This window comes from Pseudonaja textilis, chromosome 17 (assembly GCF_049901715.1).
Source record: "Pseudonaja textilis isolate UNSWEBS1 chromosome 17, rPseTex1.2, whole genome shotgun sequence".
Taxonomy (NCBI): Eukaryota; Metazoa; Chordata; class Lepidosauria; order Squamata; family Elapidae; genus Pseudonaja; species Pseudonaja textilis.
Genome location: NC_142006.1, coordinates 3,848,314 through 3,862,233, shown reverse-complemented (window position 1 = coordinate 3,862,233; position 13,920 = coordinate 3,848,314). Strand labels below are relative to the sequence as shown.

At 47.9% G+C, this 13,920-nt stretch overlaps 1 protein-coding gene across 1 annotated transcript in view; it reads right to left on the bottom strand.

Annotated features, from left to right (window-relative positions):
• The window catches only part of MEGF9 (multiple EGF like domains 9), a 37,563-nt gene that overhangs the window by 8,672 nt on the left and 14,971 nt on the right, over positions 1-13,920 (bottom strand). Inside the window, exon 2 of the mRNA XM_087914366.1 lies at positions 4,263-4,461. Within this exon, the coding sequence (XP_087770492.1) occupies positions 4,263-4,461 (199 nt within the window). The remainder of the gene's footprint in view (positions 1-4,262; positions 4,462-13,920) is intronic.

Here is a 13,920-nt window from a genome sequence, read left to right as displayed (position 1 = left end):
GCGGAGACTGAATGGCAACTGGGGCGCACATTTATTGATGGCAATGTTTATTATTGCCCCGATGAATATAGGAAGACGGTGGAGAGTCGGCCATGCTGTGACAACCGAAGTCTATTGTCCAAGCCCCCTCTCGGCTTCTCTCCCTCCCTCTTACAAAGCTGCTGGAAGTGAAGTCCCCATCTAGATTATTCTAGATGTCACTTGGCGTTGACCTGCTTTCAAAAGGCTGAAAAACAAGGAAAAAGGAAAAGGAAAGGAAAGGAAAGGAAAGGAAAGGAAAGGAAAGGAAAGGAAAGGAAAGGAAAGGAAAGGAAAGGAAGGAAGGAAGGAAGGAAGGAAGGAAGGAAGGAAGGAAGGAAGGAAGGAAGGAAGGGAAGGAAAGGAGGGGGAAGAGACGGAAGGAGGGTGAAAGTAAGGAAGTAAGGAAGGGAAGGAGGAAAGAAGGGAGGGAGGGAGGAAGAGTGGAAGTGAAAAAGGAAGGGAGAGAGGAAAGGAAGGAAGGAAGGAAGGAAGAGGGGGAGGGAGTAAGAGAGGGAGTGGGGAAGTGGGGAAGAAGGAAGAAAGGAAGAAAGGAGAAGGAAGAAAGGGAGGGGGAAGAGAGGGTGGAAGTAAGGAAGCAAAGAAGGAAAGGAAAAAAGAAGGGAGGGGGGAAGAAGAGAGGGAGTGAAGAAGGGTGGAAGTGAGAAAGGAAGGGAGGGAGGAAAGAAGGAAGGAAGAGAGGAGGGAGTAAGGGAGGGAGTGTGGAAGTGAGGAAGGAAGGAAGGAAGGAAGGAAGGAAGGAAGGAAGGAAGGAAGGAAGGAAGGAAGGAAGGAAGGAACACTCCTTCCTGATTGGAAACAAACCTTATGGGAAAGAAATGTTTTGAAGAAGTGGCTGGCCAACTCTCCAAACCAAACCATTCTACACACTCACACAACACAGCGAACCACACAGCAAGCCTCATCCTGCCACATTTTAGCCAAGTGCAGAGCGAAAAACCAAGCTTGGGCTCACTGTAGTGCACGAACCCAAAGAACTGGGTTCATTGAGTAAACGAAGGTCAATTACTCACAGATCTGCGGCTCAGAGACCGGCAAGACACGGAAATAAATTCGTTTTCTATCAGTCCCTTAGTTCCTCACCCCCCCCACCCCCCACCTTCTGTTGCTCCCTTGGGCCATGCAAAGAGTGATGACCTATCTCCGGGGCCTGCGTGGCTTGGACAAAGAAACCAATGTCCTACAACGCAAGCCCTCCACGCCTGAAAGATTTTAAAATCCATTTTGGCACGATTTACTGCCTGACACTCTCTCTCTCTCTCTCTCTCTCTCTCTCTCTCTCTCTCTCACACACACACACACACACACACACACACACACACACACACAACTCTCTCTCTCTCTCTCTTCCTCTTTCTCTCTCTCTCTCCTCCCTCCCTCCCCCCAATCTCTCTTTCTATCTATCTATCTATCTATCTATCTATCTATCTATCTATCTATCTATCTATCTATCCCCCACCCCTCTATCTCTATATGTCTCTCTCTCTCTCTCTCTCTCTCTCTCTCCCCCTCCCTCCCTCCCTCATCCCTCTCCTGGCCTTTGCATTCCCTTTCTTTCTTGAAAATTCCTTTTTTCTTCTCTCTCTCCCCCTCCCTCCCTCTCCCTCCCCCCTCCTTCCCAATCTCTATCATCTATCTATCTATCTATCTATCTATCTATCTATCTATCTATCTATCTATCTATCTATCTATCTATCCATCCATCCATCCATCCATCCATCCATCCATCCATCTATCTATCTATCTATCTATCTATCTATCTATCTATCTCTGTCCACCAACCCTCTATCTCTGTCTATCTGTCTGCCTGTCTCCATCTCTCTCTCTCTCTATCCCCCACTCTCTCTCTCTACCTTTATCTGTCTGTCTATCTGTGTCCCCCCCCTTCTACCCTCCCCTTCTCCCTCCTTCCTGCCTTCCATCACCCTGGCAAAATGGTTCAACGACCCCTGCCGAGAAGCCACAGTGCGAAATGGCTCCACGGGGAGCCGTCCTCTCTCTACCTCGGACAACCTTTTAGCCGAGCGCGGGTGGGGGGGGGGAAAAAAAGAAGCCCCCTGCCCTATCGCTCGATTTTCAGCTCGATTAATCTGGAGGTTAAGAGATGGGGAAGTCGGGGACCCAAAATTGCCCCTTTGGCAAAATGTCTGTCTCCCCTCGCGTCTGGTTTCTGCCTGGCCCCGTCTTTGAAACGCGGAATTTAATAACAGCTTTCTGTGTTTGGAGGAAGGACCCTCGGGGAGGGGGCTCTTCCCTCTTTGCTCCGGCATCCCTGCAACCATCCTCTCCCGCGACGATATGCCAGCAAAGCCCCCTCCGCGGGTGGGAAGAAAACAGGGGCGCTTTCTTTGCCCCCGAACACTGGCGCATTGTGCAGGCCGCATTCCTCCCTTGATGCCTGCAAAACGGGAGTCTGGCCAGGCCTGGATTCGTTCGCCGGGGCCAAAACCTCTCCAGGATTCTGAAGAGGCGTTTGGTGAAATGTCAAAACCGCCCAGCGCATCTGGACCGCATCTCAACGCCTCCGCCCAAATGTCCCCTTCCCATCCCGACCCGGAGGCAAGGCAGGCCACATCAGGCTTCCTGGATCAAAAGAGCGGCCATCCAGAAGTGGCTAAGGGGAAGGTAGACTGGGGAAGTAGGGAGATGAGAATATCACCCTAAAAGACACCCCTGAAAAGAGAGTGGAACCAACCAAAACGACTCCCGCTGACAGGAAAGCCACAAGGGTCTAAACAGAGAGCAAACCCCCCTTCCCTTCTAGCCCCGATGGTGTTACCTAGTTGGGTCATGAAACGTCTGCAAGGACATAACCAAGCTCAGAGAGCAGTCAGGACCCCACAATTCTCATTACCCAATGAGGTAACATCATCAGTGTTGGTGAGCGTGCACTTTGCTCGCTTTTTATACACAGAGAAGCAGGGATTTGCACCAGAACAAGGAACTACGAAGAAGAAAATCACACACCCCTCGCCTAACAGGAAGCAAACCCCACACTTGTATCACGGATGATGTGATTCAGTGAAACGTCCGTAAGAAGACAACCAAGTTTATAGAGCACCAAGGATCCCACAGTCGTCCTCCCCCCTTCCTCCTCCTCCTTCCATTCCACAAACCCCACTCCCTTCTAGCACTGATGATGCAACCTAGTCGGGTTATGAAACGTCTGCAAGAAAACCATCAAGCTCAAAGAGCACCAAGGACCTCTTAGTCCTCCTGCTTCTCCTCCTCAACCTCCCTTCTAAGCACTGATGATGTTATCTAGTTGGGTCATGAAACGTCTGCAAGAAAAACACCAAGCTCAGACAGCACCGAAGACCCCACAGTTCCTCCTTCCCTTCTTCCTCCACCTCTTCCTCCTCCTCCTCCTCCAACCCCCTTCTAAGCACTGATGATGTTATCTAGTTGGGTCATGAAACGTCTGCAAGAAAAACACCAAGCTCAGACAGCACTGAAGACCCCACAGTTCCTCCTTCCCTTCTTCTTCCACCTCTTCCTCCTCCTCCAACCCCCTTCTAAGCATTGATGATGTTATCTAGTTGGGTCCTAAAACGCCTGCAAGAAAGCAACCAAGCACCACGCACACACACACCCAAAAATAAAATGGGCAAATGAATTCCCTTTCAGCCCCGATGTGATGGCATTCATGCATTTCCCAGCCACCACGCCAGGCAATCTGTGGGTCACGGCTGCATCCGCAACCCCGTTATTGCCTCCCATGTTGGATGACTGAACCAAAAATGGGACCCCTTCCGACATTACAAAACAACCATGACCAACGTTCCCTGGCCAGTAAAGAAAAAGAAGGAACAAAGAAGGTGGTGGCAGGCGAGACGTTCGAAGGGATTCTCCCAGGGGTGGGCTGCTGGGGGTTTGCAAGGAGACCCCCTCCCCAGCTAAGATTATGGGCAGTTCAGAGAACCCACAAATCTCACTCCTGGCTGGCCCCGCCCACCACACCCCTCCTCTCCCAGAAGTCCCCACTTGGCCCATTTCCGGCTTCCAGGGAGCCTCCGGAGGTCAGGGAGGCCATTTTTGCCCTCCTGGAGGCTCGAGCCAAGCCTCCGGAGCCCGGGCAAGGCAGAAACACCCCGCCCCACCCCCACCGAGATGCAGGAGGCTGACTAGGCCACGCCCATCGTGGCCACGCCCACCCAGCCACCGGGCAGAGAGAATAATCCCTTTGCTCAAATTTGGGAAGCCCACCCCTGGGTTCTCCTTACTTGTCGCAGGACAAAGAGACGGAGTCCTCGGGATGACACTCGCAAGGAAGGCAGCGCCGGTGAGATGGACCGAGATGGTAGCCGTCTTCGCATCGGTCGCACGAGGGCCCCGTGTAACCTGGGCGGCATTGGCACTGGCCCGTGGCGTTGCACTCACCCACGCTTGTGCTTCCGACGGAGCTGCAGTTGCAGAGGACATCTGCAGGAGGAGCAAAGGAGAAATAAGAAACCTGAAATGAATCATGGACTGATTGCAGAATCATATTTCCTGTATATATATATATATATTTGTACAGTTGAGTCATTGCAGACAACACACCTGTCCTCAGATCCCCATTTGGAGAGGGTAGGAAAAAAATCCAACGCAATCCTAAATTGCATGAACAATCAAGATCACATGAGGTCCCAATACCACTCTATAAAGCCTTAGTAAGATCAAACTTAGAGACTACTACATCCAGTTTTGGTCACCACGCTATAAAAAGGATGCTGAGACTCTAGAAAAGGTGCAGAGAAGAGCAACCAGGATGGTTAGGGGACTGGAGGCTAAAACATACGAAGAACGGTTGCAGGAACTGGGCTTGGCTAGTCTAGGGAACAGAAGAACCAGGGGAGACAGGATAGCCATGTTCCAATATTTGAGGGGCTGCCACAGAGAGGAGGAGGGGGTCAAGCTATTTTCCGAGGCACCCAAAGGCCAGACAAGGAATAATAGATGGAAACTGAGCAAGGAGAGATTCAACCTGGAAATAAGGAGGAATTTTCTCACTGTGAGAACAATCAATCGATGGGACAGAAGTTGTGGGAGCTTCATCACTGGAGGCTTTCAAGAAGAGACTGGACTGCCATTTGTCAGAAATGGAGGGTTAGACTAGATGACCTACAAGCTCCCTTCCAACTCTGCTAATCTGTCAAAAACCAATTCAATTGAATCTCCAAATTGGAGGTCTGAATCAAATTGAAGAGATGACTTAAAGCATTAAGATCTGTATGACCATTAACTCTTATTTTGGTGGTCCGCAGAGAACACAAGGCTTCCATCACTTGCATTGCAAACAACAACGAGGTAGTGAGGAGAAGCGGGGGAAAGGGCGGAGGGGGTGGAATTTGCCCCACTCGCCCCACGCGCCTGGCCCGGCCACTGGGCTGCTTCTTTCCACTTCTTTCTTCTTCTGCTTTTGGCTGCATGCAAGGAAAGCAGCCAAAGTCTTTCTTTCTCTCCCCCAAATTCCGCCAGAAATGAGTCTTTGGGACCCTGCAAGGCCTCCTGCTCCAAGAGGCTGAGCCGGCAACGACTCATTTCTGGCAGAGTTTGGGGGAGAGAAAGAAAGACTTCTGCGGCTTTTGCTGCTTTCCTTGCATGAAGCCAAAAGTTTCTCTCTCTCTCTCTCTCCCCCTGAGAACAGAGCTGGAGATGGTATCCTGCAATCCCAAATAAAGAACGATCGATCGGTAGGAAAACGGGGTGGAGAATTTTCCTGCAGACTTTTTTGGGGGGGGATTTTTCCAGGGTCTCTGGTCCGCAGGATTTAAAATTATGAGTTTGGTGGTCCCTGAGGTCCAAAAGATTGGCGACCTCTGGTTTAGAGGATGTGCAGGCAGCCTCTCCCTTTCTGTCTTGCGAGAAGATTATCTGATCAAGCGGACACACGTTAGATGCGTCGTTCCCACCAATTGCCAGGAATGGTCTGATCCAGCATTATCCAAGAGCTTTGGAGGCCTGGCCCATGGCAGAAGAAAGATAGGTTGATCCGTTGATCCCACCACCACCAACGCTTACTCAAAAAGAGCCACGCCATCAGCTCAAAGCCTCATTGTTTTTCCAAAGTTGTACCTCATCAGCAAAAAACAGATACAAACAATGTCCAAGAATGACACACAGAATTTTCCATCAGTTTAGAAAAACTCTCGTGCAACGGTTGAGAAACAATTTTTTTTTCCTATCTCCAGAACCCTGAAACCAAGTTTAATGAAAAGGGTCTCTTGCTGGAGCTAGCAGTTTGGAGATATACAGATTGACAAGAGTTGGAAGGGACCTTGTAGGTCATCTAGTCCAACCCCCCACCCAATCAGGAGACCCTACGCCATTTCTGACAGAGGGCAGTCCAGTGTCTTCTCGAAAGCCTCCAGGGATGAAGCTCTCACAACCTCTGAAGGCAACTCCAATGTTCCATCGGTGGATTGTTCTCCCTGTCAGAAAATTCCTCCTTATTTCCAGGTTGAATCTCTCCTTGCTCAGTTTCCATCCTTCCTTCCTTATCTGGCCTTCAGGTGTTTTGGAAAACTTAGATCCTACCAAGCAACTAGCTGTTCTGGTCACAAGGTTCACCTTTCTTTGAAAGTGTGAAGATACGGTTCTCCCAAGGTTATCTAAACAAGATGCCCAAGAATCTACCTTGAAGGTCCACCCTAAAAACCAACCTGTTAGGATCGCTGCTTCCTGTGTCCTTTCAGTTGAAATCTTCCTTCAACCCAACCACCCGGTTTCCCCATAACTTTTTTTCCCTCCAACTACCCAACTAATCCCCGGTGTCTCTTTTAAATCTGTTTTGTTCATCATTTTTAAATCCCTAAGCAAACCCCAGGACAGGAAAAGCTAGTTATACAAGCCTGACTCACCGCATGATGCCAAAAAAAAAAAGAGAGAGAGAGAGAGAAAGAATTCTTTGATGTCCTCTGCACAACGCAACATTCGCTGATTCACACAAACTTTTGGAAAGCCACAGACAGGGGTTTGATGGGCATCAACGTTTTAATTATACCCCCAGCGCTGCACCCACAACATCAGTATCTGGTCTACTAACTAGCAACACCATCCCATGTTTTCATGTCTAGGAAGATTCCTTCTCCTAGGATGGATGCCTGTGTCAGAGAGAGAGAGAGAGAGAGAGAGAGAGAGAGAGAGAGAGAGAGAGAGAGAGAGAGAGAGAGAGAGAGAGAGAGAAACTCCACCAGGGTTGTGTTGTGCAATGAAATCGACCTGATGGGAGCGGAGATGAGATCCAGGGACAAGAATCCTCCCTGAATTTCCAAGGACACACAACCCCACGGGCGGCTTGTCTTTTGTGAACCCAAACCAGAAGGGGAGGGGGGGCTGCAGCCGGTTCGCACCGGTTCTCGCAAACCGGTGGTCAAGATTAGGTGCAATTTGGCGAACCGGCAAATCCCACCACTGGCTGCTCTTGCCCATTTTTTTAGGCTGTTTTGGGTCATTTTAGGGGGTTGTTTTCAGCCCATTTGGGGGGGCATTTTCAGGTCATTTTTCAGGCCATTTTCCGGACCAAAAATCGCCTCAAAAATGGCCCCAAAACAGCCTGAAAACATCCTGTTTTGGGGGGTGTTTTCAGGTGGATTTTTTGGGCCATTTTAGGCCATTTTCTGGGCCAAAAATGGCCTCCAAAACAGCCCCCAAACAGCTTGAAAATGGTCAAAAAAACAGGCTGAAAAAAGGGGGGGTCAGCCAGTGGCGGGATTAGCCCCAACCGCTAAATCCTACTTACCTCTTCTTTTGAGGCAAGTGGCCAGGAGGCGGGGCTGGGTGTGATGAGTGACATCGCTCACCCAGTCACATGACCAACCAGCCATGTCTACCCAGCCAGAGAACCGGTTGTTAAAAAAAATTGCAGCCCACCACTGACCAAAACTCACACCGATCTGCAAGCCAGCCCTTTGAGAATAAGTTGGTCTGAAGCCCGCGACTGGTGAGGCGGGAGGAGGTTTTAAATGAAGCATGTTTGCAAAGCTGCTGTGGTGCTTCACACCATCCCGATGGTCTCCACCAGAAATCCCAGTGGAATCATCTCCAGAGGCCTCTCCTGGTTGCTAGAAGGGTCAGAGGCTACAAGAACTAAACAGAACACCTCAATATGGGGAACCTTCCATGGTTGCATCATACAGAGGAGACAAACAATATCACCTTGTCAAGGTGAAACCAAAGGTGGTTTTCCAAAAGACAACTGGTCTTTCGTTTCTCCTTGGAGATGTTTTGCTTCTTGTCCATTCTTCAGTTCTGAAAACATTTGGGCGACGATTGGGTGGTCTGTGTTCTGACCAAGACTTCCGAGACCGTAATTACGCACATGCTTATTTTAAAAACACGTAATTGTTTTATTGCAATGCTGGGAATTATTTTCATTCCCAGCCGGTAATGAACCTTAAACAGTCCCCCGAGATAAGCACCCACCTTGCTTTCCTGTGAAGTGCTGCCAAGAACAGAAAAGTGTCCAAGGAGCTAGAAAGAAAACCAACGAAAGTACAAAGAGCTTGAAGAATGAGTCTGAAACCGAACGAACAACGTTGCTTCCTGCAAAGGTTTCATCATCTTTGCCTGTCCTTTATACCTTATGGGAGGGGCAATCACCTCCAAGCCTTATTCCCGAGTTGCCCCTTTTCTTTCAGCTGCTCTTGCCTTCTAGCAGCTCTGCATGTTGGGAACAGGCTCCCCTGGGTCCTCTGCCTTGCTGCTGCCAGACTCCGGAGGCTCCGGAGGCAGCACCCCACTCCCAGATGGTCCTGGCCCCATCTCCATATCACATGCAGGACCCTCGTACGAATCCTCTCCAGACTGGTCCCCGTTCTTCCCCACTGTCCGGCGAATCACAACAGCCTGTCCTACGGAAGACCGCTGATCTTGTCAAGGCATTGAAACCCTGTCTCGTTCCCCCAGACGGTGGATCAGAGCCTTCAGCAAACCCCATTTATCAAATTTAAGATCATTCTTTCCCTGTTTTTCTTTCTTTTTCTTTTTTTTCGTCCTTCTCCCACGGAGATGTAAGTAGCCATGACAGCCTCAGTTGTCTTCCTGCAGCTGTAGCTTCCTTTTTTTTTTTTTCCTAAGGAGCTCATTTTTTACTATTATGGGGGGAGGGGGTTTCCCTGCTCCTGGCACGAAAAAGACAAGTGTTGAAAGCCCACAAATCAGACCGACACCAAAGGGAATTTGCAAATGTCAGAATGTGTTGGGTTGTCAAGCCGTCGTAGGGGAAATCAAGGCGGAAGAAGGCAAGAGATGGAGGGGGGAGAATGCCCAGAAAACAGAGCTCAGGTCAGACCAAACACACATGGAGAAGGAGATACACCTACGCAGTTGTTACTTGCGGTTTGTTAATTGGAAGCCGTTGAGCCTTGAGTGGCAGAACATTAAAGCCACTTACAGCAAGTACCTGGCATGGCCAACTCAGCCTTCAAGAAAGATGGTGGCCTTGTAAAAAAAATAACCTCGACTGACAAGCCTTAACAGAATAAGAGGGTTGGAAGGGACCTTAGAGGTCTTCTAGTCCACTTCCTACTTACAGAATAATAGGTTGGAAGGGACCTTGGAGGTCTTCTAGTCCACTTCCCTGCTTAAACAGAATAACAGAGGTGGAAGGGACCTTGGAGGTCTTCTAGTCCAACCCTCTGGTCAATCAGGAGACCCTACACCATTTCAGACAACTGAAAGTCCAGTCTCTTCTTACAAACCTCCAATGATAGAGCACCCACAATATCTGGTTCGCAAGCCATTCCACTGGTTCATTGTTCTTACTATCAGGACATTTCTCCTTCGTTCCTTGATTAGTTTCCATCCATTGCTTCTTCTCTTGCCTTCTGGTGCTTGGGAGAATAAGGTCACCTTTTTCCTGGTGCTGGGGAATTCTGGGAATTCAAATGAACGCACGAGGTTGCGACCCCACTGCATTGGACCAACACTCCAGAGCGGATCATTCTAGATCGACATTCTCAACTCCCGTGCTTTGCCAGATCTGATGGACAACTTGCCTGCCATCCTTAATCATCAAGGGCAATGATCTATATCTATAAAAGCGAAATTCCACTCACGCATCATCACAAAATCGCCAGAACCGTAAAGCCTACAAACTTGACATTTGGCACTTAGGTTCCTCTTGGCTTCTAGGGGCTCACTAAGAAAGGATTTCTCAAAATGATCACCAGAGCATTAGCATTTCCTATATTATTATTATTATTATTATTATTATTATTATTATTATTATTATTATTAACACGCTCTGATGCTAAGGAGTTCTACTCCCCCTCCACACCTGAAAAGAAACATCTTCCAAATGCAAAACACAATCAGAAGAGAGGAGTTTCAGTTTTGCTTTCACAGCAGCACCAAGCAGCTTTAGTCCAGAACAGTTGAGCGAAGCCACACCCAGGCTCCTTGCTGTCTCCTTCTCACTCACACAGCAAATACTCTTTCAGTTTCCAAACAGCCCTCCACTCTCTCACACACTGACAGGACGCTAGCCAGGTGAATGCTGATGGATGCTGGTAGGCAGAGGCAGAATTTTTCCCCTTATTTTCCTCGCCAAAAACTAGAGCCAACCACATAGTTTCATAGCGAAGCGCGTGTATTCTACAAATATATATATTTGTTCCTCCTTTTTTTTTTATCAACCAGGTAAAAGAAGGGCTCCCCTCTGAGCGTATTGTCAGATGGCAGAAGGTCAGGGAACAACTTCCTGTTGGAAAAACATTAAAGTGACAAGGAAAAAAAAAAGGGACACTCCTAAAGTTTATGGGTTGTAGGCAACCTCCCGCCCTTAGTTTTCTTTCCAAAACTCTTTTAAGATTATAAAGGTGTGCATTTGAGTATATCTCTTTATCAAGTGCATTTAATCTTTCAACGAAGGGCTCCGGGGAAGAAGAACGGCTGTGTTGTCATAACTTGGAGATCAAAAGTCCTCCCAAATGAATCAAAGCCGACAGACTTCTTGCCTTGTTCCACTGACTTTTTCCCTTTGTTCCAATATCTCCTGCTCTTTTTTTTTGCCACAGAGCCATTTTTTTCTCTCTATTTATAGAGACTAGGTCTACTCAGTAGTTCTGATCTAAGCTGTATTGGGTCCTATCCTAGCTATCTTATCTATCTATCTATCTATCTATCTATCTATCTATCTATCTATCTATCTATCTATCATCTATCTATCTATCTATCTATCATCTATCTATCTATCTATCTATCTACCTACCTACTCACCTACCTACCTATATCTATCTATCTGTCATCTATCTATTTACACAGGAACCAAATTGAGTAGAAGAAAATGCATTGGGATCAAGCGCCAGTTGAAACAACAGAAGATTATATGATATAAGGAGACCTTATAACATATTGGATAGGTTGTGGGAGCTTCATCCCTGGAGGTTTTTAAGAAGAGACCGGACAGCCACTTGTCTGAAATGGTGTAGGGTCTCCCGCTTGGGGGGGAGGGATTGGACTAGATGACCTCCAAGGTCCCTTCCAGCTCTATTCTGATGGGTTGATCCTTTGACTTCTTTTTGAAATCAAGTGGACAGTTGCTTCAACATCCCTGGAGAGCCTCTTTTGAAAGGCTGAATTCTCACTCCCAGGGGAACGAAATGGTGGCACCATTTGGAACGTTTGGGGTTGGACTAGAAGACCTCCAAGTTCCCTTTCCAACTCTATTCTGACGGTTTGAGGAGGATACAGGATAACCAAAGCACCCACGGCACCAGCTTCCAAAATAGAAGCAGAGTGCCTGGAGTCAAAGAAAGCATCTTAAATCATTAACTATTGATTATGAAAGCTGCTAATTTTAGCCTCGCCTGCCTTTTCAAAAAAGCCAGTCATGTACATGAGAAGTGAAGGCCGTTGATGGAAATGGCCTCATGAATCCAGAAACATCTGTTTCAATTGTCTGAAAGAGGCACCGCTGTGTCTAAAGGCTGTAGCAAGATCTTGTTCTAGCACCAGGGTCAGCAACCTTAGACACTCAAAGAGCCACAAAGGTCCTAACCAGAACCCCCCCCTGTTCAATTCTGAAGCCCCCACCATACAGTCTCCTCCTAGCACGGCGTCCTTTTTCCTCTACCCTTCCAAATTGACAGCCCTATCAAATGTGGAGCCGACGGGTGACAGGGAGCAGCAGCAGAGGGGATGAAAGAGTCACACGAGGCTCTAGAGCCCTGGGTTGCCGACCCCTGTTTTAGCAAAATCGCATACCCACCACAAAAAAACTCCCACTCCTTGCTAATTTACTCAGTGTTGTAATATCTATGGGGGAAAAAAATCAATATCTGTGGAGATACACACATAAGCTTTTGTTGTTATTGTTGTTTGGGGGAGGAACAGCCACAGCAAAAAATCCATCACACGCTCCCTTAGCAGAGATCACAGAGCTAGAATGTAAGTCAACGAAGCATGCCTCGTTCGCACAGTGCGATGTGTTTTGGGTAAATCACAACCAACACACACACAAGAACGTTACCGGTTAACATCAGGCAGCAAAAACAAACTTTAAAAAAAAATGAGAAGGGAGGAAGAAGAACTGGTTAAGGAAGATTAACTGGTCAAACAGGCAAGAGGTCAAGCGAACTGGACAGGATACTGAAATAGTATTCAAGAGCATATTTTAAAGGCCTCCAAGGTATTCGTAGAGAAGAGACCCTAAAATTTTCTGAGACAGGAAAGGGCACTGGAGGAAGTCTAGGAAGGAAGGAAACCCACCTCAGGACCCCACCTTGAGACCCGCATCTTCAATGGCAGCGATCAAAAGAAGCCATAGCTACGATAGTAGGATAACATGCCTCTCTCTAGAAGTTGTGAATGCGCCAACCCTGGAAGTTTTTAAGAAGAGATTGGATAATCATTTGTCTGAAGTGGTGTAGGGTTTCCTGCCTAGGCAGGGGGTTGGACTAGAAGACCTACAAGGTCCCTTCCAACTCTGTTATTCTACTCTACTCTACTCTACTCTACTCTAGTCTACTCTACTCTACTCCACCATCACTGAGAATTGTGAAGAAGTCCGTAATTCTGGACAGCATCCAAACTAGGACCAGATGATCTAAGACGTGTTTTGCATTTCCAGAGTCTTCTTTATTTTCTCCTACTCTGATCGCTCCAGGCACAGGATCCTACCTTCTGAAGTCAGGGGACTTTAAGTGTGTCCTACAACAAACCAGTCCCCGAATGCACAATTCCACCCGTTATTATTACTTTTATTGTCAGGGCACAACATGCGTACAATGAGATTGGCTGAGTCTCCCTTTGTGCAACCCCCCACACACACACACACACACAGACAACTCACAGTGAGGACAGAAGTCCCTAACCCAGACCCAATCTTATTACACATGGCACAACGCGCCAGCCCTGCAAGTCTATCGTACTGTATCAAGGATGAGAACATGCCCTAGCTTCTGAGCATGCAGACTTCTCTCCGTGGTTTTCTATTTATGTAATCTCCGCTTCGAATTTTACAGATTGACAGAGTTGGAAGGGACCTTGTAGGTCATCTAGTCCAACCCACTGCCCAAGCAGGAGACCCTACACCATTTCTGACAGATGGCAGTCCAGTCTCTTCTTGAAAGTTTCCAGCGGTGAAGCTCCCACAACTTCTGAAGGCAACTTCTGTTCCATGGACGGATTGCTTAGATATTACAGATTTATAGAGTTGGAAGGGACCTTGTAGGTCATCTAGTCCAACCCCCTGCCCAAGCAGGAGACCCTACACCATTTCTGACAGATGGCAGTCCGGTCTCTTCTTGAAAGCTTCCAGCGATGAAGCTCCCACAACTTCTGAAGGCAACTTCTATTCCATGGGTTCCATTTAAGGTCTGTTTCTCCCTGGGGAAGCTTTTATTTTTATTTGGTAAACCTTAGGATTTTACAAAGCACCGTGATTCAAATCGGGCA